This window comes from Neomonachus schauinslandi, chromosome 16 (genome assembly GCF_002201575.2).
Source record: "Neomonachus schauinslandi chromosome 16, ASM220157v2, whole genome shotgun sequence".
In the NCBI taxonomy this organism is placed as follows: domain Eukaryota; kingdom Metazoa; phylum Chordata; class Mammalia; order Carnivora; family Phocidae; genus Neomonachus; species Neomonachus schauinslandi.
In genome coordinates, this window is record NC_058418.1 from 58,277,393 (window position 1) to 58,302,148 (window position 24,756).

The 24,756-nt window shown below is 54.2% G+C and overlaps 1 protein-coding gene across 2 annotated transcripts in view; it reads left to right on the forward strand.

The window, feature by feature from the left end:
- ZC3H18 (zinc finger CCCH-type containing 18) overlaps nucleotides 1–24,756 on the forward strand; it is a 60,622-nt gene that overhangs the window by 32,470 nt on the left and 3,396 nt on the right. For both annotated transcript variants that reach the window (XM_021705672.1, XM_021705673.1), the window contains 8 exons: nucleotides 451–568; nucleotides 1,777–2,045; nucleotides 18,808–18,999; nucleotides 19,827–19,952; nucleotides 21,694–21,798; nucleotides 23,121–23,264; nucleotides 23,571–23,630; nucleotides 24,388–24,548. In XM_021705672.1, coding sequence (XP_021561347.1) covers nucleotides 451–568; nucleotides 1,777–2,045; nucleotides 18,808–18,999; nucleotides 19,827–19,952; nucleotides 21,694–21,798; nucleotides 23,121–23,264; nucleotides 23,571–23,630; nucleotides 24,388–24,548 — 1,175 coding nt within the window. The remainder of the gene's footprint in view (nucleotides 1–450; nucleotides 569–1,776; nucleotides 2,046–18,807; nucleotides 19,000–19,826; nucleotides 19,953–21,693; nucleotides 21,799–23,120; nucleotides 23,265–23,570; nucleotides 23,631–24,387; nucleotides 24,549–24,756) is intronic.

The following is a 24,756-nucleotide window of genomic DNA, read 5'->3' on the forward strand; positions in this document are numbered from 1 at the left end:
TTTCCTTTTCGCCCAGTCTCTGGCCTCCTGTTGTGGCTGGGCCTCTGTCCCACCAGTGGGTGCTCCTGGAGGCCGTGGCCTCCTCACCTTGGCCTGGCCTTACAGAAACGCCCCTCTGTGCCCATGGCTTCAGTCCCATAGTGCACACATATGTGTGGTCACATTAGGAAAGCGCCACCTCCACTTCCCTTCCGTTTTGTCACCAGGAGTGGGTACTCTTGTCCCAGACACTGCCACCATCTGTGGGTGCAGTCCTGTGATTTTTCTCTCTAGGTTTGTCATGAATCTCCTCGTATTGGCCCAACCTTGCACTCCTGGAAGAAATCCCACTGAGTCATGGTGTCTGTTTCATAACGTGGTGTCAGATTCTGTTTGCTAACATTTTATGTAATGTTTTTGCATTAATATTCCCAAGTGGCAAGATTTACTTTTCCCGGGCTCTGTTTTCAGACTAGAGCCTTACGCAGACCCGTATTACGACTATGAAATTGAGCGTTTCTGGCGTGGCGGGCAGTACGAGAACTTCCGGGTGCAGTATACGGAGACGGAGCCGTACCATAATTACCGGGTAAGTGGGATGCAGGTGTGCACATCTGAGCTCACTGGGCAATTCCTTAAAATGATCCCCTTTTTATTTTATAGGACTTCATACGATCTTAGTCCTGTGTTGGCAGTGTGTCAGTTTGAAGCCTAAATTAACTGCGGAGAACAGTTCAGATCCACAGATTGAATTGGTGGTGGTTTGAACAGAGACTTCCTTTAATTTACCTGTAGTTCTGCTGTGTTTTTTTTAAAACTTAGGTTTGCCGATTGGGTTATTAATATTAATATAAGCTTGCGTGGGAGTGTGTTCCACCCTCCTGAACAAATTCCTCCTTCAGGCTTCTTAGTAATACCATTTATAATTGTGCTGTCCCCCTCCATTTTCATAACCTGGGCCTCTCCCCAGCTGTGCCACGGTGGTCTCCTGGAGGACTATTCTGTATTGGTATTTTTCGATGAACGAACGTGTTTCAGTGTTTTGAGTCCCTCATGTTTTCAGAGTGGTGGGGAACCTGCCGCTAAGAAAAGGTCTGGTGGGAGCAGTGGGGCGGTCTTTGTCCTGTGACTCATATGACAGAGTTTTGAGTTTTCAGGACCAAAAGGAAGTGACTGCCCTGGGAACCCATGGGTGGTGGGACCATGGTTGACCATCCTGTGCCTCTCTCCCTGATAGAGCATCGGTGGGGCCAGGCTGCCAGGGTATGGGTGCCGCAAGCACCCTTTCCGTCACCTCTCTCCCCCACCATGTCCGAGGATGCGGGCCAGGGAAAGAGCAGGAACGTGCTTCATTTCCCCACAAGGCCACCTGGAGCCTAAAACCCGTCTTCGTGCTGTGATTTGGGCTTTATTGTTTTACCTTTGAATATTAGTGGAAATGAACGGATGAGTGCAGACTGGTTCAGAAAGATGTTCAAGGGTTGTGCATAGGAAAGCAAGGGCCACCACTTTGGGGCGCACCCTCTGTACCAGGCTCCAGCAAGCAGAGTGCTTTGGTCCAAGCCCACGAGAGGCCTTGCCAGGTCATGTCCACCCCTCACCAGAAGGGCTGAGGTGGGAGGCAGGTGGTGCTGAGCTGTTAGGTTGGGTCCCAAGCTGGCCTCTGGCTCGTGGCTTAACGCTGTTTTAAGGAGAAGCTTGGGAACAGAGTGAGCACTTGAGATCGTTCCCCGTGGCCTTCAGTGTGCCGCCTGCACTTGGTGCCAGGTGCCACCCAGCACGTGTGTTTGGCTTTAGGACCGGGAGCGCGAGCGGGAGCGGGAGAACCGACAGCGGGAGCGCGAGCGGGAGCGGGAGCGGGACCGAGAGCGGGAGCGCCGGCAGCGGGAGCGTGAGCGGGAACGCGAGCGGGAGCGTGACAAGGAGCGGCAGCGGAGGAAAGAGGAGTGGGAGAGAGAGCGAGCCAAGCGGGATGAGAAGGACCGACAGCACAGAGACCGCGACCGGGAGAAGGAGCGCGAGAAGGAGAAAGAGAAGCCGAAGCCCCGTTCCCCGCAGCCGCCAAGGTAGGCCATCCAACGGCTGGGCTCTGGGATGGTGGCCCCGGGCCCGGAGAGGAGGGGGCTCGCCAGTTGGTCACAGGTCCTGTCTGCTTCCCGTGGCCCGGTGCCTGCAGTCCCACAGTCGTGGCTGGGAAATGGTGTTTTGAGGGGCAGGTGCCACCCCGTCCTGTAGCGTGTGTGTTACGGTGGGAATGCGCACCAAGAGCTCCTTCTCATCACCCTAAATCAGGGAAGTTGTGAATTCCCAGCCCCCCTGCTGTGGCAGAGGGGGTGGGCGGTTGCCGGCCAGCGGGTGGCGCTCTGGGGTCTCGTGCGGAGGGCAGGCCTCCGGTGAGCTGGCTGGCTGGGTGCTAGTGACGCTGCTGGGCTGCGTCCGGAGAGCTGCCCGGGTGCCCACTGGGGTGGGCGCTGACCACAGGCAGCACAGAGGGGCCCAAGGGGCAGGGCAGGTTCTGGGCCTTCGTACGGCACTTGTTGTTTAAAATACAGACGGGATGCCTGGGTGGCTCCGTCGGCTGAGTGTCCGACTTGCGATTTCGGCTCAGGTCGTGATCTCAGGGTCTCGGGATTGAGCCCTGCATCAGGCTCCATGTTCAGTGTGGGGTCTCCTGGAGATTTTCTCTCCCTCTGCCCCTCCCATCACTTGCTCCCTCTCTTCCTCTCTCTCTCTCTCTCTAAAATAAGCCTTTTAAAAATAAACAAAATACGTGCATATGTACATTTGAGTGCTGGAGCAGGACAGGCGGTCCTCAGAAAATCATGGAATTGGAGGAAGCTCTGTCGGTGTGTTTACAGCCTCGCGAGATGAAGTCTGCATGTGCTGCGGCACCTCTGTTCAAAGTGGCCGGTCAGTGGTGTGGAGTGCGCTCCTCTGTGCCTCCAGCAGAACCTCGTACTCAGTATCCCCAAACGCCTCCCCGCCCCTGACAGCCACTGGCCCACTCTCTCTCTCTCTAGGTTTCCTTACTCTGGACATTTCATATAAATGGGATCACACAACATGTGGTCTCTCGTGATTGGCTCCTTTCCCTTGGCAAGATGCTTTCCGAAGTTCACGTGTCCATACTTCACTCCCTTTTGTGGCTGAATAATATTACGTTGTGTGGATGTGTGCATACAATATCTTGTTCACCTGTTTGTTGATGGACATTTAGGTTATTTCTACCTTTTGGCTATTGTGAGTATGAGCATTTGGGTACAAGTGTTTGCCTGGAAATCGTTTTCATTTCCCTTGGGTATACACCTAGGAGTGGAATTGCTGGGTCATGTGATAACTTTGTTTAACCGTTTGAGGAATTTCTAGAATCTTCCTACATAGCTGCATCAGTTTACATTCCCACCAGAAACGTGTGAGGTTTCCAATTTCATCCAGATTATTTATTATTGCCCATCTTTTTTTATTATAGCTGTCCTACTGGGTATGAAATGGTAGCTCACCGTGGCTTGATTTTCATTTTCCTGAGCATCTTTTCATGTGCTTCTTGGTGTGTGTTCTTTAGAGAAACGTCTATTCAGATCTTTTGCCCACTTCTTTATTTTATTATTTGTTCATTGTCTTTATTACTGAGTTGTATATATTCTAGGTACAAACCCCTTGTCAGATACCCAACTTGCACGTGCATGCCCCTCCCCATACTTTGCATTGTCGGTTTTGCTTTCTTGATGATGTCCTTTTTTTTCTTTTTTTTTTTTTTTGAGGGAAAGCCTCTTATTTTATATTCCAGCTTTATTAGATGCACTTGACACGTAACATTGTACAAACCTAAAACGTAGTGTGGTGAGTGGATAGGCATAGTGCTGCCGAATGGTCTCCGCCGTGCGTTACCACCAGCATCGCCTCACGGAACTGCCTCCTCCGTGTGTGGCGAGAACATTTAAGATCGACTCTTTCAGCGGCTTTCCGGTACTCAAGACAGAATTGCTCGCCCAGCCCCTGTGGTGTACACGAGATCCCCAGAACTTCCTCACCTTATAACTGGAAAGGTGTGCCGTCTGACAAGCAGCTCCCCATTTCCGGCACCCCGGCACTTGGCCGCCACCATTCTGCTCTCCGTCTCTCTGAGTTCCGCTCAGATTCCACATGGAAGTCAGCATGTACAGTGAGAATAGAGAGTCTTTCTTCGTCTGACTTACTTCAGTTAGCCTTGTTTCTCAGGGCCCGTCCGGGTCCTCACAAATGGCAGGATGTCCTCCTTTTTATGGCTGAGTAATAGTCCGTTGTGCGGCTCACCCCCGTTTTCTCCGTCCATTCACCTGCCCATGTGCTCCCGTTGAGAAGAAGGCTGAGGAGGGCAGCGGAGCGCAGGCGTCTCTTGTTCTCATTGCCTTCAGATACTCACCCAGAAGTGTGCTGGGTCACGTAGTAGTTCTGGTGCCTGAGGCTTCCCTTTCCTCACCCTCACTGACACTGTTACCAATTCAGCTTTGGATGACAGGCATTGGAAGAGGTGGGACGCGATACCTCCTCGTGGGTTTGATCCGCACATTCCTGATAATTAGTGGTGGTGAAGCATCTTTTCATGTACCTGTTGGCCATCTGGATGTCCTCTTTTGGAAAATGTCTGGTCAGGAAATTGCCCATTTTTAAATTGGATTGCTTTTGGCAGTTGAGTTGTACGAATCTCTTACGTATTTTGTATGTTAACCCCTTATCAGGTGGATGGTTTGCAAATATTTTTTCTCATTCGGTAGGTTGTCTTTTCATTTTATTATTATTTTCTTCTGTGCAAAAGCTTTTTAGTTGAATGCGGTCCCGCTTATTAATTTATTTTTCCATTTCCAAATATGTATTGTGTATTTAAATTCAATTAATTAACATATAGTGTATTATGAGTTTCAGGGGTAGAGTTCAGGGATGGGCACTTATTTACTTTTGGTCTTGTTTCCTGTGCTGTTGGTGTCCTGATCAGACAGTCGTTACTGAGACCCGTGTCAAGGAGCTTTGTTCTGTGTTTTCTTCTGGGAACTTTATGGCTTCAGGTCTTCCATCATTTCTAGTCTTTAATCCACCTAGAGTTAGTTTTTGTGCACAGTGTGAGATGGGGTCCAGTTTCATTCTTCTGCCTGTGTCTGTCCAGTGTTCCCAAGACCATTTGTGGAAGAGACTGTCCTTTCCCCATTGTATATTCTTGCCTTCTTTGTTGTGATTGACCATACATGTGTGGATTTATTTCTGGGCTTTCAGTTCTGTTCCGTTGATCCGTGTCTGTTTTGGTTTTTTGTTTTTTGGGTTTTTTTAAGTAATTTCTGCACCCAACATGGGGCTTGAACTCACGACTCTGAGATCAAGAGTCCTACGCTCTGTTGACCGAGCCAGCCAGGCGCCCTGATCTGTGTCCGTTTTTACGCCAATACCATACACTTTTGACAACTAAAACTTCGTGATATAGTTTGAAATCAGGAAGCGTGATGCCTCCAGCTTTGTTCTTGCTCAGGGTTGCTGTGGCTGTTTGGGGTCTGTTGTGGGTCTGTATAAATTGTATGATTGTTGTTTCTATTTCTGATGAAAAATACCATTGGAATTTTGATAGGGATTGCATTGAATCTGTAGGTGGCTTTGGGTACTAGGGACATTTTTACAGTATCATTTCTTCCAGTCTGTGAACATGGGATATATTTCCCTTTATTTGTGTGATCTTCAGTTTCTTTCATTAATTTCTTATAATTTTCAGTGTATAGCTCTTTTACCCCCTTGGCTCAATTTATTTCTAGGTATTTTACTATTTTTTTAAGATTTTTATTTATGTATTTGAAAACAAGAGACCGAGAGCATGAGTAGGGACGGGGAGGGACAGAGGGAGAGGGAGAGGCAGACTCCCCGCGGAGCAGGGAGCCCGGTGTGGGACTCGATCCCAGGACCCCAGGATCAGGACCTGAGTGGAAGGCAGACGCTTAACCATCTAAGCCACCCAGGGGCCCCCAGTATATTATTATTTTTGTGCAATTGTTAATGAGATTGTTCCCTTTGTTGTTTTTTTCAGGTTGTTAGTGTATAACAATGCAACAGATTTTTTTTTTTTTTTATGTTGACGGTTGTGTCCTTTGTCCTGAATTCATTGTTACAGTTTTTTGGTGGATGAAGCCAGGCTCTCCTGTATGATGAGACCAGCCCCTTTCTTGTGCCGCTGTGTTTCTGACAGTAAAGCAGCAGGACACTTAGTCTGTGTGAGCACCAGTTTTGATGGTTCTCATCCTCCAGATCACACTAAATTGTCCTCACTAAATCTGCTATATTTTTTTCATCCTTTCCTAACACTGGGCAAAGTAATGTTTTTAAAGAATATTCAGAGTGAATCACATATTCTGGGTGTACTGAAGCCGTTCATTCTTGAAAAGGCTGCTTTGATGACTCTGTGTGTTGCAGCAATCACTCTTTATGCTGTCTTGAAATTTAAAACTTCATTTGAATGGCAGAGCTTGATTTTGATCTTCCTGTTGTTTTGATGGAAGCCCTTTTCCCGGAGATGCGCAGTTTCCAGTGTGGACTCGGTGGTGGGGCTGTGGCCTCTCTGGGAGCATTGCTGGAACAGGAGGCCCAGCTCCCTCTGCTCACACCACCTGCTTTGTCGTTCCTCCAGCCTGCGCTCCAGCCGTCCTCTGCCCCTGCTGGCCCTCCTTGTCTCCGGGACTTTGCTCAGATCTTGCTGCTCCAAGAGGCCTTCCCGCTCACTCCTGTCTTCCCACCCTGCTCGATAGTTCCTCGTGGCTCTTATCACTTCCTGATGTCACACATTACTGTCCACGTATGTGTTACCACCTGTTGTCTTCTGTAGTGCAGTCCCCTGCAGGGCACTGCGGCGTCAGGCCTCATCTCAGGGCCCGGCACAGAGCTGGAGCCCACAGACCCTTGGTGGTACTGTAAATGAGTTTTGGATTTGGTAGCAGCCTCCAGTTTTACTTTTTCTGTCATAGCACATGTTGTAGGATTGATGAAATTATAGACTGAGTTCTGCAGACAGAACTAACTCACTCTGCTTCCCATATTCCTAAAACAGCTGTTTTCATGCATATCCAGACGCCTGGTTTTGGAAGGAGAGACACAGGAGAGATGGGCAGATGATGTCTAGGATGTCACTCTGCCCCTGTAACTCTGTGGATTCCCGAATCACATCAGCCGGTCCACTCCAGTGGTTTGATGACTTATGAGCATATTTACTCATACTTGCTCTGGCTACAGACCGCCTTCCCCCACTCCTATTCACATGTCCTGCTTGTTTCCAAGAAGCCAGGTAGCTCCAAGTCAAGTGTCTGTATTTCCAGCTCAGGGACATTTTTATACACCTGAGTGTGCTTTTAGAGAGAGCCTGGTGGAGGGAGCACAGCTGCACTGGTGGCTGTGTCCGTCTGTGCTTGTTGCTAACTCATGGGACAGACGTTCCCAGTGCTGCCTGACCCCTCCAGAGCGGAGTGTCCACGTGAACCCAAGAAGACTGCTCGCAAGGCAGGAGCATTCATAGGCTTAGCCGCCAAGCGCTAGATCCGTGTGAAGAACAGCCTCCACACCCTACATTTGCACAACTGTGGACCTTCGGGTGAGGGACGGCGTCAGTGAGAACACCGCTGAGCCATCGGGGCGGGTTCAGGAGGCTTGACTAAGTGGATTCTTCCTGAAATGAGGTGCAGCTTTCTCACCAAACTGGGCAGGCCTGCTCTCCACTGGTGTCTGCTTCCTTTTGCTAGGCTCACATCTTCCTCCTTTTTCTTCCCTGGACCCTCATTCACGCTCCTGTGGGCAGAGGCAGGCATACCCTGTCACTTGGTCTGGATTCAGCCTGTCTCAGTGGTGCCAGGGAGTCTTGAACCCCATCTGTATCACCCTGGCTGGAAGCCCAGGAGCCCTGCTGCCAGCGTGAAGGGCTAGGGTTTCCCCGGAGCAGAATTTCCAGCACGGTCCTCCTGTTTCCTTTTCCTTGGAGCAGCCGGAGCTGACGTGACCACTTCAGGAGGTGGCTGAATTTCCCTGCAGTAATATGTTTGTGTGAGCTCCCTTTTTTAGGTGAGTTTATTACTTACCTAGGACAGGTTGGGAATTTTACATCAACAGCTGGATACAAAGAACTTTTCTCGCCTAAAGTAGGAGACAGCCATGACTGCATTCAGAGCGGAGTAGGAAGCTTTCGTCTTAGCTAGTGCACGAGGGACTCAGTGGGGTCGAATCTGCCCGGGAATGTGCCTTGCAGAGTCCAGTGGGCACACATGGGAGTCGGTGATGATGAACTCGGTGTGGTTTGTCTGCGACCAGCAAGAGCTCTTGAAACCCAGACCGCCCGTTCCCCGGGGGGACAGACACAGCGGGGCGAGGTGCGGCGAGGACTGGCGCTGTGTGCCAGCAGGGTGCCGGGCTCCCTGTGTCTTAGCCGCCCCCCGCCATCAGCCCTCTCTCCTGCCCTTCTCCCCCCGCCCCGCCCGAGCTGGGCCGCTCTCACGCGGCTGCTTGGTGAGCGGTCTTCTGTGGAACATCTCCCTCTGGGGTTTCTGACCAGCTTTCCTCTAGAGCTCAGAGGCTCGATGCAGTGTCGCTGTGTGGAGAGACGTGTCTCTCTCTCCATTTAGGTTTACCCTCTGGAATTAGGCCTTTGGAGAGCCCTTGCCCGCTCCTGTATCTGGGCTGCTTTTAGACTTGAGCAGAACCTTGTAAGCAACTCTGTAGAAGGCATCTGTGTAAGTAGAGGGAAATCCCTTTTGTGAAACCTCCTAATCTTTATCGCCAAGCCATTGGGTGTGCTGCACGAGTGGAGCTGAGGTGGGTAATTAGGATGTTCTTTGGCATACACAAACTAATTTCATCCTAGATAAAGATAGTAATTGGGCTCTTCCTGGAGGGATTGCCCAGACCGCCTGTCGTCTTAAAAGCTGCTCACTCAACTGAGGTCAGATGCACGGGTGAGGTTTGGCGCCCCTTGGGGCTGAAAGGGCAGGCTCCTCGCCTCCCGGGGAGCTTTTCTCCAATCTCACGAGGTAGCCCTGTTCCGGCCCGGCTGCGTTGCGCTCCCTGAAGGCCGCCGGCTCCTGCGAGGGCTCCTTGTCTTGGGACCCCAGCGGCCTGCATGCAGCCTGCCAGCATCCAGTGTGGGGCACGCCGGGGGCCCTGGGGGCTTGGCAGTGGGCAGGCGCTCACAGCCTTCTTCACAGGGGACCCGGAGCCCCTCACAGGGGCCCACGGCTCTGGACTCGCCCTCAGAGGCTGGGACGTGCCAAGGCAAGGGAGCTGGATTTGTAGCTACGTGGGCTGCGCTAGGACCGCTGCCCTGGGCGTCTCTGTCCAGCTCAGGCTCACCGTCACCTGTCCGAGGCTGCGTGGCCTTCTGCCGTCCTAGAGAGAAGGCGACCTCACTCCGGTTGGCTGTCTTCTTGGCAAAAACTACACATCGGGTTTCTCTCTGCTTTTGGTGACTCCCCCTCCTGGTTCCCTGAGCGCACCTCTCCCCTCCAGCTTCCTGTCCCCCTCGCCTCGGCAGCATGGTTCCTCAATGCCTCCCACAGCTTACGTGCTGCAGTTTGTCGGGTTCATGAATTTGAACATTACAAGTTGTCGCTCACACGGCCCTAGACCAATGTGGTGGTGTCACACACCTTTGCTGCCCCTGAGTGTGTCCGGTGGCCGGGAGATGGCAGGTCGCCCCGGCCTCCCACTCTGCTCCCAGCTGCGTGACGTTTCGTGCTTCCTGATGAGCCAGGCGCTCGGAGATTGCTCAGCGTTGGTTCCCTGGCACTTAGGCTGGGCTTTAAAACAGTCACTGATCTTCTGTTAGGGCAAAAGGCACTCGCCTGGAGACGTAATAAATCTCAGTTCACTGTGCTGACCTCTCGTCTGTCCTGGGCACAGCTGAACTGCCTGCCTCCGAGAAAGTCATTGTGCCGGGGCATTTTTAAGCTACTGAATGTTGCAGAAGTTGCCCAACTGATAAAGACAAAAAGGCAGATAATAGCATTCTCCTATGTATTGAGATCTAAGCCTGGACCTCTGGTGGCGATGGGAATTGGAGAGATACAGGTGGACACAGATGGCGGCTCTGAGGTCGAAGGACTTGCTGCTGAGCCTCTTGGAGCACGACCTGCCCCCATTGGGAGCTTTTGGTTCCTCACAGGGGAGGCTGCGGGGGCAGGAGCCGTAAGGAACCTCAGGCAACGTCAGGGGCCTTGCAGCGGTTAGAACATCTGTGTGAATGCCGCTTGCCGAGCGCTTGAAACAGACTTTTTTTCTTTCTGTTCACCCAGAAACTAAAGTGGAAATGGGTGGGAGCGTGTGTGTCCCCTCTGCTGGCAATCACGTTTCTCTCGGGTTTACTTGTTCCTCATTAAGTTCAAGGATGTTTTCACAACTGGAGGGTGGAAGTGATGGGTCTGTCGCCACGTGCCCGCTCACTAGGGAAAGGCTGTCTGTTCCGCCCCCCCACCCCCCGCCCCGGGGAGGACTGTCCACGGCAGTGACCGGCCCCTGGAATTATCAGGGTTCCGGGGCGCTGCTGCGTGCCTCACTGAGGGGGCGTGCATTGGCTGGTGTCACAGGCTTCCGTCAGGACCTGTGGGGACACCAAGCTGAGAACCGTGAACAGGAGATCTAAACTCTCACACATCTTACTTGTGTGTGCGTCCCTAAGAGAGGGGCAGAAAGCCTGGTGGAGGCTGGAGGGGTTGTAGCCCGCCGGGGTGGGTCATAACTCATGATAGTCCGAGACTGGGAAGAAGTGGGATTCCCATGCAAGGTGGGCGTTCCAGAGGGAGGGACGCCTTGGCAGCGCTCGGAGTCTCTGCACTGGCAGGTGTACCCCCCCAACACACACACACTGGCAGGCATCGTGCTGGGCAGGAAGGGGTGCAGCCAGCAGGGTACATTTGGGGGCCCACCCAGAAGTCCAGGGAAGGGGTGTGACAGCCCCCAGCCGCAAGGACCCCCGTGGGTGGTTTCTGCCCAGGGTTAGGGGAGGTGATCACAGCGCAGGCTTCCATCGAAGGCCCCACAGAGGCTTCCAGAATAGAGTCGCGGCAAAACTCTCCCGTGAGGAGCACCTGGGCGGCTCAGATGGTTAAGCGTCTGCCTTCGGCTTGGGTCGTGGTCCCGGGGTCCTGGGATCGAGCCCTGCATCAGGCTCCCTGCTCCGCGGGGGGCCTGCTTCTCCCTCTCCCTCTGCTTCTCCCCCTGCTCATATTCTCTCTCTATCTCTCTCTATCTCTGTATCTCGAATGAATAAATTAAAAAAAAAACTTAAAAAAAATAAATAAAAAACTCTCCCGTGAAAGGTGCTGTGACGTGAGTGTGAACAAGTGTAGTCACTTCTAATTCCCTTTTCCTGGATCTTTATTACATGCCAGCCTTTTTGATTTTAGAAGAACACCTTTATGTTTTCACTCTTGTTTCACCTTTGACCTCAAACTTGGCAGCCGCTCCGCTCGGAGTTTCCAAGCACCTTGGGGTCGCTGCCTTACATAGCTGGCACCTCACGCCTCCGTCTGCTGATGTGACATGCGAGGCGTGTCATGCATCGTCCAGGCCCCTTTGTTGTGTTTGGTTCTGCCGTTTGTGTTTGGCAGGCCTCACACTGACCTTTGCTCCCGGAGTCTCTCCCAAGGCCTTGAACAGAGGGTCAGAGCCTGGACGATAAGGGTGTGCTGCTGCGCTGGGAAGGCCCCTTCCTCCGTGGACTAGGCCTGTTCCCCTCCCTGGTGAGAGGGTTTTATGCAAATGCCGGCCCGACCACAGCTCCAGACTGCGGCCCTCCCTTGCCAGCAGCCTTGCCTTCCCCTGCATCTCCAGGCTGTTCAGTCTCTAACCTGCCCGCAGCGGGGGGGGGGGGGGGGGGGCTCCGTGTCGTCTTGGTGCAGTGTTTTCCAGTTTGTCAGCCTCCAGGGCCTGGCGTCTCCCCAAAAGCAAGGGTAGAGCATGGGCCGGGGGCACCCGCGTGACGCCAGCCCGGCCGCCTCCAGGTCCTAGGCTCCGGGGCAGGGGTGCGGCCTCCCAGGGTTTCAGAGCACAGCCACGCCAGCCCTGCTCCCTTACGGACTGGGTCGTGTTCAACTTACTGACCCGCGCAAAGCGACTTCTCTCCTGTCCCTGCTGGTGTGGGGCTGAGAGGCAGCTAAGGGTTGGTATCAGCGGCCGTACAAGCCACTTGGCACCGTGGCAGCGCCGGTCGGAGCCCTGGAGCTTCTTCCTTCTTCGGACCAAGTATGTAAAATTCCTGAGCGTGTGTGCTAGTGAACATAGCAGAAGATCTCTGCAGAAGAAGAAACATTTTTTAAATAACATTTGGGGTTTTCTGTAATAGATACAAAACGTGATGGTGTAGGAAAGTTTGGAAAACTTTGTAAAGAACGAAAAAAATAGTGAAGAAGGACAGACCATGTGAATGTGTGGCTGCCGTCACCCCTGGCCCCACATGCCCACCTGCTTGGGAGTCCAGGGGCACGCCTCATCCTGCTGTCGCCCACCCTCCCCAGTGTCCCGGGCACATTTCCCAGTGGGGTTTCCCGTGAGCTCTTTATTGGGTGTCCATTCAGTCATTTTCTCCAGTTTTGTGTCCAAGTCTAAAACTGTTTCTCCCTGGTTTGAGTCCCCAAATATGTGGCCCAGCTCAGCTCATTTGAGTCTGGTGGTCTGCAGAAGGGACCCCTCACTCAGTGTGCTCCCTAAACCACTTCATTCTTGTACCAGCTGCATGGTTTCCTGTATCCAGGTCCCATGTACGCTATTTATATTTTTGATATTTTTACTTTCTGAGCTTAAATACATTTTAAGAGGAAACTACCTCATTTCCATAAAAAAGCCAGATCATTTGTCCTAGTGAGTCACTGTAGAAATTAAGTCAAAAATGAAAATCGCTATCTATATACAAATTAAAATCAGGACACTCATTTGCCATAATTCGGGGGATCCCTTGTTTCACGGGGTCACTACCAGGCCTGGTACCGGCCCTTGAGAGGGAAGGTGGCTGGTCGCTCGGTGTGCGTGGACTGGCGGCCCCTCTGGGCCCCGTGCCGGCAGTGGTGAAAGGGCAACTCACCACGAAGCCCATAGTGTCACCCCCAGAGTGCGTGAAGGAGTCTCCCTGCGGGGGAAACGTTGACTTTCAAAGATGGAGGCAGCCTGCTTTGGCCACCTCTCTGCAGCCTCCACGGATTTCTTTTCCGTGCTGTGATGGGGACAGCGCTCTGTCCTTTGTCCCCCTGCCTGCACCCGGAGCTCCCAGTACAGTTAACGGTGACATGAGGAGTCTGTCCCTTGCTTTCCATTTGCTCTCCTGCCTTGTCAGAGGGGCTCCAGACTGGCAGAGGTGGGCCATTCTGATGACTAACGAAAACCTGGTGAAGAATCCCACACCAGTGTTTTTAGGAGGATAATAACGCAGGCCGTAGAAAGGTGACGGCAGCTCCGGGCTGGCCTGGGACCGGCTGGAATTGACGAGTTTCATTTCCTTCCGGGATTACTTTTCCAGGACGACACGCTTATGAGCTTATGTGGCAATCACTCTTGGGGTTTAGAGCCGGCATAACAGGGATTTTATGCTTCAATTTAGTGTGTCCTTTGGGCATTTTTTTTTTTTAATTTATTCATGAGAGACAGAGAGAGAGACAGAGGCAGAGGGAGAAGCAGGCTCCCCGCGGAGCAGGGAGCCCGATGCGGGACTCGATCCCAGGACCCTGGGATCATGACCTGAGCCGAAGGCAGACGCTTAACCTACTGAGCCACCCAGGCGTCCCTCCTTTGGGCATTTTTAAAATGTTTTATTTAAATTCAGTTAGTCACCATATAGTACATCATTAGTTTCAGATGTAGTGTTCAGTAATTTATCAGCTGCATATAACACCCAGTGCTCATTCCATCACATGCCCTCCTTAATGCCCATCACCCAGTTACCCCATCCCCCACCCACCTCCCCTCCAGCAACCCTCAGTTTGTTGCTATAGTTAAGAGTGTCCTTTTTTTTTTTAAGATTTTATTTATTTATGTGACAGAGATCACGAGCAGGGGGAGCAGCAGAGGGAGAGGGAGAAGCAGGCTCCCCACTGAGCAGGGAGCCCCACGCGTGGGGCTTGATCCCAGGACCCAGGAATCATGACCTGAGCCGAAGGCAGACGCTTCACCCACTGAGCCAGCCAGGCGCCCCGCTCAGGGCATTTTTAAATGTTGGTTATTGCTTCTGGTGTGGGAATTTTGACAAGTAACAAGCTGGAACTCGCTGGTGGTTCAGCAAATATCAACAGGTGACGGTTTTTGTATATTATGATGGAATATAAGTAGATGGTGGCCAAGGTGAAGCCCAGTGTCAACCGAGATGCTCAGGTGCTGGTGGGGGAGAGTCCACAGCAGCTGGAAGTCGGCCCTGGAAAGGCAGGGCCTCTTAGGAAGAAAGCTCCTGTCCTTTGCTGGCCCGTATGAAAGCGGACATGGGTAAACGGCAGGGTAAATGGCTCCACGCCATTCCTACCGGAAGCCTGGTGGAGGCGGCGCGGGCTCTGCTGCTGCTGCTGATGTCCCCCGCAGGCCAGCGCACACTGGGGGCCACCCGGGAGCCGCAGGGGTGGCCCGTGGGGACAACCCCCCCCCCCCGTGCTGTGCCCCACCTCGCGCTCTCCCAGCTGCGCCATGCGCTGCGGCCACAGATCCCAGGCACACCGACGAGTGCGGCTTCACAAAAAGAAAGGAAGGAAACTCCAGATGACCCAGAAGAAAAACGCAAGCATATACAGCTCAGGGCGAAGGCCTGCTCGGCGGACGCCGCCGCTGAACGCAGTCAAAAGCAGCTAGCCGGGGGCAGACGCAGGACAGGGAAGGGTTCCTCCGTACATAAAGAGCTTCCTAGAAAAGTGGCCACGAGGGGGGTGCGCCACAGCCCGGGGCGGCCCTCCAGCCACAGCTGCCCCCGGAGGCGCCAGGAGCCCATCCCGTGTGTGCCATGCCGCAGTTGGGGCTTGATCTGGTGGCTTCCCTGGTGACACAGGACCCCAGGATTGTCGATAGGCGAAATGGGTGCCCTCTGGCTGCCAGTGGAGCGCACATTGCTTTCACTTTGGGGAGAGTGCTTGACAGCTTACGAGAACCTCTATAAAGTGTTCATTTCCTTTGACCCACTGATTCCATCTCTTAGGATTTTAGGTCTAGAAAACCTCGTCCCTAAAGATGTATATATAGGGGCGCCTGGTGGCTCAGTTGTTAAGCGTCTGCCTTCGGCTCAGGTCACGATCCCAGGGTCCTGGGATCGAGCCCCGCGTCGGGCTCCCTGCTCGGTGGAGAGTCTGCTTCTCCCTCTCTCTCTGCCTGCCTCTCTGCCTACTTGTGCTCTCTCTCTGTCTGTCTGTCAAATAAATAAATAAAATCTTTCAAAAAAATAAAAAAGATGTATATATAGTAATTTTAGTGTTGTGGTTTCTTTTAAAGTTAGAAACAGCTAATAGTGTAGAAATGTTGAGATCGGGTAGCACTGGGGGTGGATTTTCACACGGTCCAGGAAGAGCACACCTGCAGGGGCGGATGCCACAGGGGAGATGTGGCCACCAGGCAGGTCGCAGCTGTGACTGCAGTGGGTATTGAGTGCACGCCTGAGTGTTCATCGCGGCAAATAGAATCCAGGTGGAAAGGAAATGCAGCAGTGCTAAATGTTGGCTATCTCGGGAGAACAAGATAACGGGATTTCTATTTACTTCCTTGTTTTACCTTTCTGTGTTTTCCAAAACTTTTCAATGAACTTTGTAACTGATTAAAAACGTATGTATCATGGGATCAGCAGCTACGTCTGTGTTAAATTACTGCTAGTTGTAAATAATGCAATATAAGTTAAGAAAAAAAAAGAAGAAGAAGAAGGTAGCAGGAGGGGAAGAATGAAGGGGGGGAAATCGGAGGGGGAGACGAACCATGAGAGACGATGGACTCTGAAAAACAAACGGGGTTCTAGAGGGGAGGGGGGTGGGAGGAGGGGTTAGCCTGGTGGTGGGTATTGAGGAGGGCACATTCTGCATGGAGCACTGGGTGTTATGCACAAACAATGAATCATGGAACACTTCATCTAAAACTAATGATGTAATGTATGGGGATTAACATAAGAATAAAAAATTAAAAATCCATAAATGGAATACTACTCAACTATAGAAATGAGCGAACTGTTAATACACACAACATGGATGAACCTCAAAATAATTACATTGAATAAAGAAATTAGACATAAAAGACTGAAAAAAAAATTACTGCTAGTTGCCTGGGATCCTACACCTTGGCTCCTTTTTAAGTGAGGATATTTGGGTTGGTAAGGTGTGTCTGTGGGCCCAGGGCACTCTGCAGCCACTGTGTCTCCACCCTGAGCTCCCGGACAGGGTGAACGGGCTCCCCGTTGAGCACTCAGCTGCCTGGCTGCCTCCTACCCTGTTACGGAGGCTCCTGGGTTCTCCTGCCAGTGGCCTGCTCGTCACCATGGAGCGCGGCTTTCACGTCTCAGCCGTAGCCGCGATTCACTCCTAGGTGATTGTTCTCTCCACCGGCAGTTACCACTGGTGCAGCCCCGCAGGGACTTGGGGGACAGGGCTCTTCAGTCCTGGCAGAGTCCCGCCCGCTGGCACACTAGCCCTCAGTCCTGACGCTTGCGTTAGTGGCTGTCCCATGGAGCACCTCTGACTTCTCTGGGCCACTGTCTCCTCTCTCTGGGGCTTTGACCACAGTGCTCTCTGTGTAAATCAAACCAGTCTCTTCAAACCTAAGTCAGAGAACAAAGGAAACGTTGAAGGCTCGGGTTTGATGATTCACGAAATTTCTAATGCACGTGAAAACAAAAGTACTTTTTTTTCTTTCAAATTTTTATTTAAATTCTAGTTAGTTAACACACAATGTGATACTGGTTTCAGGAGTAGAATTTACTGATTTGTCACTTCCATACAACACCCAATGCTACTTACCTCACGTGCCCTCCCCAATGTCCATCGCCCAGCCGCCCCATCCCCCCACCCCCCTCCCCTCCAGCAACCCTCAGTTTGTTTCCTAGAGTTAAGAGTCTCTTACGGTATGCTTCGTTCTCTTTTTCTCCCCCTTACCTTACGTTCATATGTTTTTTTCCTTAAATTCCACATGTGAGTGAAATCATATGATAATTGTCTTTCTCTGACTTAGTTCACTTGGCATAACACCCTCTGGTTCCGTCCACGTCATTGCAAATGACAAGATTTCATCTTTTCTGATGGCTGAGTAAAATTCCATTGTATATATATATGCCACATCTTTATCCATTCATCTGTTGATGGACATCTGGGCTCTTTCCATACTTTGGCTATTGTTGATAATGCTGCTATAAACATTGGGGTGCATGTGTCCCCTCGAATCTGTATTTTTGTATCCTTTGGGGTAAATAACCAGTAGTACAATTGCTGGGTCTTAGGGTAGCTCTAGTTTTAACTTTTTGAAGAACCTCCATACTGTTTTCCCGAGTGGCTGCACCAGCTTGCATTCCCACCAACAGTGTAGGAGGGTTCCCCTTTCTCCGCATCCTCGCCAACACCTGTTGTTTCCTGACTTGATTTTAGCCATTCTGACAGGTGTGAAGTGATATCTCACTGTGGTTTTTTGTTTTTTGGGTTTTTTTTTTGCTTTTTAAGATTTTGTTTATTTGACAGAGAGAAACACAGTGAGAGAGGGAACACAAGCAGGGGGAGTGGGAGAGGGAGAAGCAGGCTTCCTGCCGAGCAGGGAGCCTGACACGGGGCCCGATCCCAGGACCCTGGGACCATGACCCGAGCCGAAGGCAGACGCTTAACGACTGAGCCACCCAGGCACCCTCAATGTGGTTTTGATTTGAATTTTTGTGAGGGCTACTGATGTTGAACATTTTTTCATGTGTCTGTTGGCCATTTGGATGTTTTCTTTGGAGAAATGTCTGCTCATGTCTTCTGCCCATTTCTTGACTAAATTATTTGTTCTTTGGGTATTGAGTTTGAGAAGTTCTTTACAGATTTTGGATACTAGCCCTTTATCTGTAACGTTATTTGCAAATATCTGCTCCATTCTGTTGGTTATCTTTTGGTTTTGTTGACTGTTTCCTTTGCTGTGCAAAAGCTTTTTATCTTGATGAAGTCCCAATAGTTCATTTTTGCCTTTGTTTCCCTTGCCTTTGGTGATGTGTCTTGCAAGAAGTTGCTGCGGCTGAGGTCGAAGAGGTTGCTGCCTGTGTTCTCTAGGATTTTGATGGATTCCTGTCTCACATTTAGGTCTTTCATCCATTTTGAGTCTATTTTTGTGTGTTGGTGTAAGAAAATGGTCCAGTTTCTTTCTTCTGCATGTGGCTGCCTAATTTTCCCAACACCATTTGTTGAAGAGACTGTCTTTTTTCCATCGGATGTTCTTTCCTGCTTTGTCAAAGATTAGTTGACCATAAGTTGAGGGCAATAAGTACTTTATTGCCCTTGAACTAAGTATTTGTTTTGTGCCCACTGTGTTCCGGCTCTAGAGAGGACATGTCGGACAAGGCCACCCTTGTCCTTCCCAGAGTTTGCAGTATGGTGGGGGATTCTGTAAGTCATTACACCCAAAAAAGTAAGTACCGGTGTGGTTAGTTACCGTGAAGGAGAAAGACCTGTTCCTCCAGGAAGGACATGAATGCGTGGAGACCGTCTGTGGAGTGAGCCCTGCTGCCGAGGGAGGACTTGCTGCCCCGGTAGGCGACCTGGTCCTTGTCAGGCTTCCCCTGAAGCAGGCGCTCATGCCACCATCCTGCCTCTCGTTTGCCTTCATCGGACGGCACTGTTGTCGGAGAGGACGGTCCCAGAGTGGCTAACGCCTCTGTGATTTTAGCCGTCAAGCTGAGCCACCAAAGAAGGAGGCTGCCGCTGCAGGGCCGCAGGTGAAGCGAGCAGACGAGTGGAAGGACCCTTGGCGCCGGTCCAAGTCTCCCAAGAAGAAACTCGGGGTGTCTGTCTCCCCTAGCCGGGCACGAAGGCGTCGGAAAACATCAGCCTCATCGGCCTCTGCTTCCAATTCCTCCAGGTAAGGAGGCTGGCCGGTCACAAAGACTGGCTCATAAACGCCACCGGAGGGCTGCGCCGTTCTGGCCTGAGAACAGTCGGGACTAAAGAGGCATCTGTTTGTCCAGCAGAGAATTATTGAGTAACTGGGGTGCTAGAGCGTCCGCGGCAGGCAGAACTGATGTTTAGAACCTCAGTAAGGCCTCACACCCCCAAAATAAACAGTTGACCTCAGCCAGGATGCTGGCAACCCAGAATGGAGCACAGACCCGGCGAGGGGGCCAGCAAGGGGAGAGAGCTCGCCCAGCCCCTCTGGGAGAGACCCCACGAGGCCGAAGGCCAGAAGGATGGCATAAGCCCCGTCAAGGAGTCAGCCCCTCTCTTCCTCCTGTGCATTTCGGCTTCATGTGTACGCTAGGTCTGAACAAACAGGGATGAGGTGGGTGGTGGGAGGGAGGCTGGCGGGAGGCCGCCGTGCTAGACGAGGACTGGGGAGGTTAGCGTCGACCCAGGGCTTTCATTACATACACAGACGGGCAGAGAGAGAAATGCAGGTGTGCTGTCCGGCCAGGGCCTGGGAGCTGTCTGCCAGCAGTGGGGCGCACACCCGTACCCAGGTCTTGCTTTCTGAACCTGAGTCCCGCGAGGAGGGCGCTGGACTGCAGCGTGCCCGCAGGGGTGTCCCAAGGGCAGGTGGGAGTGGGAGGTGGGCGGGTGTGCACAGACGGGGACGGGGGGACGTGTGGCCATGTCATCTGGGTCTGTGCCTGAGGGTAGCAGGTCGGCAGCAGCGGCCAGGCTGCTGGAGGAGGACCGGCCCCTCTCCCACCTTGTGCTTGGACTGTCTAGGTCATCGTCTCGGTCGTCCTCGTACTCCGGCTCCGGGTCCTCCCGCTCCCGCTCCCGCTCCTCCTCCTACAGCTCCTACTCCAGCCGGTCCTCCAGACACAGCTCGTTCTCAGGCAGCCGGTCCAGGTGAGTGTGGGCGCGGCCGGGTGCGGCCCGGGTCAGCCGGGGCACCTGCACCGTGTCCAGTCGGCCTCGACGGCGTCCTTACAGGCACGTAGCTGCTCTCAGAACAGCCCCCGCTGTGTGTTGAGGCGGCTGCGTCGCCAGGTAACAAACTGCAGGTGCCGAGGGCTCAGCGCACAGAGCACGTGTCAGGAGGTGGCTCAGAAGCAGCAGCGATGCGACCTGTGTTGTGGGTGTGCTGAAATCAGAAGGCCACCGTCGCCACGTGCTGTGGACCTGCACTGTCCGCTGGGCCACTAGCCACGTGTGGTGATGCACAGTGTCCTTCAGTTAGAATTTTAAAGTGTGCGTGGGTCCTGTTTGGAGTGCTCAGATAGAGGACATTTGCATCTTCACAGAAAGTTCTGTTGGACGTTCCTAGAAAGATCAAACAATACGTGTATTTTTCCCACTGAAAATAGACAAACTCTGGGGTTTTAGAGAATTCTCCGTTGTCATTTGTGTAGGAACCGAGTCGTTGATTAATACAAGTAACAGGACTGTTCAGGTTCTGCGTCTGCTGCTTCTGACTTTCCAACCAGCTCAGGTGGCGTGCACTGCACCTGCACCCACATGCCCTGCCTGCAGGGGACACGCATGTGGGGACATCCCCTTCATCCCCTTCACGGTTTAGTTAGGTCCAAGGCCAGAGGAAGGTGGAGGTGGAGGACTGCCCCTGTGGGGGCCTCCAGGCCGTACCCCCCAGCTCCACTGTCTCCATAAACACACAGAGAGGGTGCTGTAGCTCCCCGGGAAGGCCACAATGGGGCCTGGACTAGAGACCTCATCGTCGCAGTCGGTGACCAGGACCTCGCGCACACCAGGCGGGGGCACAGGGCTGCGCCGTCTGGCTCTAGCCCCTTGGCAGTGAGCGGGGGTGTCCCTGCCCATCTCCCCTGGTGGGCAGCCCCAGCCAGGCGAAGCGAGCGTCAGGATGGAAGAGCCGGGCATTTCCTCCGTGCCCCTCTGTCTCTAAAACCTCAATGTGTGTGACTGCAGGCGCCCCGCCTTATTTTACCTGGTGCCACTGCTTGGCTGAAAATGGGGAGTTGTCCACGACAGCTTCTAAGTCGGGAGAAACGACCGCCCGGGAGCCTTTCGGAGGCTTGCCTCCTGCGCCGTGTGGTGCTGGATCCTGGGACAGTGGAGTCGTCAGCTTGGCTAGGCTGGCCTCCAGAACTGCCTGGCCAGCTCCCCGCACTCACCCACCCCACCCCCACTCCCCGTCCTGGGGCTCTCTGTCCATGCTGCTGACACCTGGAACTGGAGCCCGTCACTGTTTGCTTCAGGGGGGACACTCTGCGGGCTTGGCCAGTCCCTACCTCATGCTGCTCGCGGCCACCCTGCCCACCCCGCACCTTCCAGCCCCCTAGGCCTCAGTGCCCAGCTCTCTTGCTTGGCCCTCTGTTCTACCTGTGTCACCGTGTCCTTGCTGGACTTCCTAAGCAACGCAGAGCATGTGCCCTTCCCAGCCTGACCACACGGCCCCCAGGCCTTCTGCAGGACCCATCAGCCTGGCTACTCCTTTCCCCTCTAGTGTGTTTTCGGAAAAGACCAAGAACTATCTGAAGCCCATTCTAAATCTGAGGCAGCTAAGTAGAGACGTGCAGCGACGTTTTCTGTGTCCGGGCAACGTCCCTAGCTTGCTCAAGTGCAGGCTGGGGCACCGTGGCATGCCCTCCTCATGCCTTTGTTTTCTCCTTAGGTCCCGGTCCTTTTCCTCGTCCCCCTCCCCGTCTCCAACGCCTTCCCCGCACAGACCTTCTGTTAGAACCAAGGGGGAGCCGGCTCTGCCTCCTGGGAAAGCAGGGTAAGTGCCCCACGGGGCAGGTTCTCCTGCTCTCTCTCTCTCTCTCTCCTGTTGCATCTGTGAAGAAGTCTCAGTGAGAACCCTTGGCGGGTGGGCAGAGGTGTTGGGGGATCAGGCTCGGGGACCGCAGGGCACAGACTTAGCCTCTCGCTTCTTGACATGTGGACTTTGAGGCCACACGCACATCAGCGTGCCTGCACCCCTGCATAGACCATGGTGATGGCCGTGCTCCTTGGGGTTAGACCACTTCCCCTGCCAGGAGCAGGCCCCGCTGTTCTCTTCCAGGGGGCAGGAGGGAGGTGGTTCCCATTGTGCTTCCTGGGCTGTGTCCAGGGCATGCAGAGAATGGGGGCCCCACCAGACTGGCCTCGTTGTTCACATTTGCTGTTCCTAGAGTGGCTCCCATTGATCCTCGTCAACAGTTGTGACTAACGTGACAAGTTAGAAACATCTGGAACTTACCAGACAGATGTCACACCCCTGGCGTGCGGTGTCTCAGGTTGCAGCCGTGCCCATGCTCCCCCAGAGTGGAAGTGGGCTCCCTTCCCGAGCAGTGCGGAGCACGGGAAGGCAGCAGGTGGTGGAGTTGGCCCTGCGGCCTGCAGGGCGAGGCCGGGGCACGTGTGAGCGGACGGGCCTGTGTGCCCGTGTGGCGCCAGCGCCACCCTCCTTTGTCACTTGTCCTCACGCGTGTGGCTCACTCAGCGGCCGATAGCCTGGCACTCGCCAGGTGGCTGGTGCTGAAACGCTCCATGCTGCACATTTGCATCCTGATCCAAGCCTTCCAGCAGCCCTCGGGAGTTTGCAGCACCCGGAGTCGCCCCCTCCTAGAAAGTGAGCAGTGTGGAGGCGTACTTTATGCCTGGCACCCCAGCCATCTAAGTTGTGTGACGGGCTTAGCGAACATGTGAGGCCACCCCAATCCAGACCCCAGCCGCATGGCAGGCAGGTCGTGCGGGCGTTTTCGTCTGCACGGGTCTTAACTCGCCCCTGATGCTCTGCTGAGCAGCTTGCTTTTGCCCAAGACTTTGTTTCCTGCTGATTCCACCTGAACCGTGAGCGTTCGGTGTTACCAGAATGTTCGGCAGGGTATTCTCCCCACACTGACAGCACAGAAAATTTGGGGCCGTTCTCTGCTGCAGCGTGGGTCCCACATGTGAGCGGCACTGGTGCCCTCGGAGGTTGGCCCGTGAGTGGGCGGGCGGGGGGGGCACGTTCCTGAGGAAGCACAGTGCCAGCTCTGTGGTTCTTGGAGGCTCTTCAGATGGACCCGTCCTCCGCCTGTGCGGCCGGTGTGACCCTCCCCCCGTCTCCTGTCACAGAGAGAAGTCCGTGAAGAAGCCAGTCCCACCTCCAGCCCCACCACAGGCCCCCAAAACCACTGCTCCAGCCCCCGAGCCCGCCAAGCCAGGAGACCCTCGGGAAGCCCGGAGGAGGGAGCGGCAAGCTAGGACCCCCCCCAGGAGGTGAGCGAACGGGCTTCGAGCTGGGGGGGGGCTTCTGGGGGAAGCAGCTGAGGCTGGGGGCCTGTTCGGTCCCTGTCCTGTTACATCACGTCCTCGAGCCTCGGTTTCCCCCGACCACGATGGGAGGCGCGAGCACCTAAGGACAGAAGGTGTGGTTGTGCGGGCGGCAGGCGCCCGTCGACACCGAGGTCTCCCCTAGAAGGAGGCGGTGCTGCCGCAGGACGCCGAGAACACGGCCTCTCGCTCCAAGGGGAGACTGCGCGCCCCGCGAGCCGCCCGGTGAGACGGGCCTTGTCTGTGTTGCAGGCGGACCCTCAGCGGCAGCGGCAGCGGCAGCAGCTACAGCGGCTCCAGCTCCAGATCCAGGTCATTGTCGGCGCCCCCCCGGCCCCCCGCCCCCCCACCCGCCGTGCTCGAGGCGCCCAGTGGCGGCCGGTCCGGTAGGGACGAGTGCCGCCGTCAAGCTGCTGGAAGAGGGGACGCTGTCGGATCAGTCCTTAGATCCCAGAGCGGACGTCCTCGTTCGTTTCTAGGCAGCCCAGGTCCTCCTCAAAGAGGTTTAAAGACCCAGCCTTTAAACAGAGCCAGGCCCTTCCTTTCTGCCCGGGTCCTTGCGGAGTTCTCGGAGAGTGACCGGACTCGGACTCGGTGGCACGTCGTCCTCACAGCGCGGGCTGTGGGAGCAGCCCCTACAAGCCGGCCGCCGTCCCCATGCTTCCCAGAGCCGCGTGCGGGGCCGGGGCGCCTCTGCTCTGGGCTCTGGCGTGGCCGCGGGGCAGAGCCCTGTCCTTTCTCGGGCCTCACAGCCTGGGCCCTCAGCTCTGTCATCACCAGCCTCGCTCACAGCTAGTCACTCGTCGTATGTCCCTGCCCAGCAAACAGGCTGGCTGCTCATTCATGCGAGGGCCCTCGACTCCGTGACTGGGGTGTCCCTTCACTGTGGGGCCCCTTTAAACCGCCCACCTTCCCCCCTGAAGTTCCGGTTAGGTAGTACACGTTCCTCGAAACTGGAGGCTGGGGAAGGTGCGCGTGGACACCCACGGCTGGCCCCCCTGTGGCCTCTGGCCCCCGGCCATCTCGCCGCTGGGGCCACGTGGGTGCAGACGTGCTTGTGTGTGTCCAGGTCCCTGAGCGTGAGCAGCGTCTCCTCGGTGTCCAGCGCCACGTCGAGTAGTAGCTCGGTGCACAGCGTGGACTCGGACGACATGTACGCAGACCTGGCCAGCCCCGTGTCCTCAGCAAGTTCGCGGTCCCCCACCCCAGCCCAGACCAAGAAGGAGAAAGGTACAGGGGGCTCCTCGTGTCCTGGGCGTTGTGGCTGCAGAGGTGGGCAGGCCCCTCATGGAAAGAGGGTGTGTGCACTGCTTCACTTGGTTACACAGGAAAGCGCAGGAACCTCCCAGCTCCGTCCCACGGACACGTGGCCTGGCTGCTAGCACGTCCCCCCTCCAGGCGGCCCCCAGGAGACCGCCATGCCAGGATGGTGACTGTG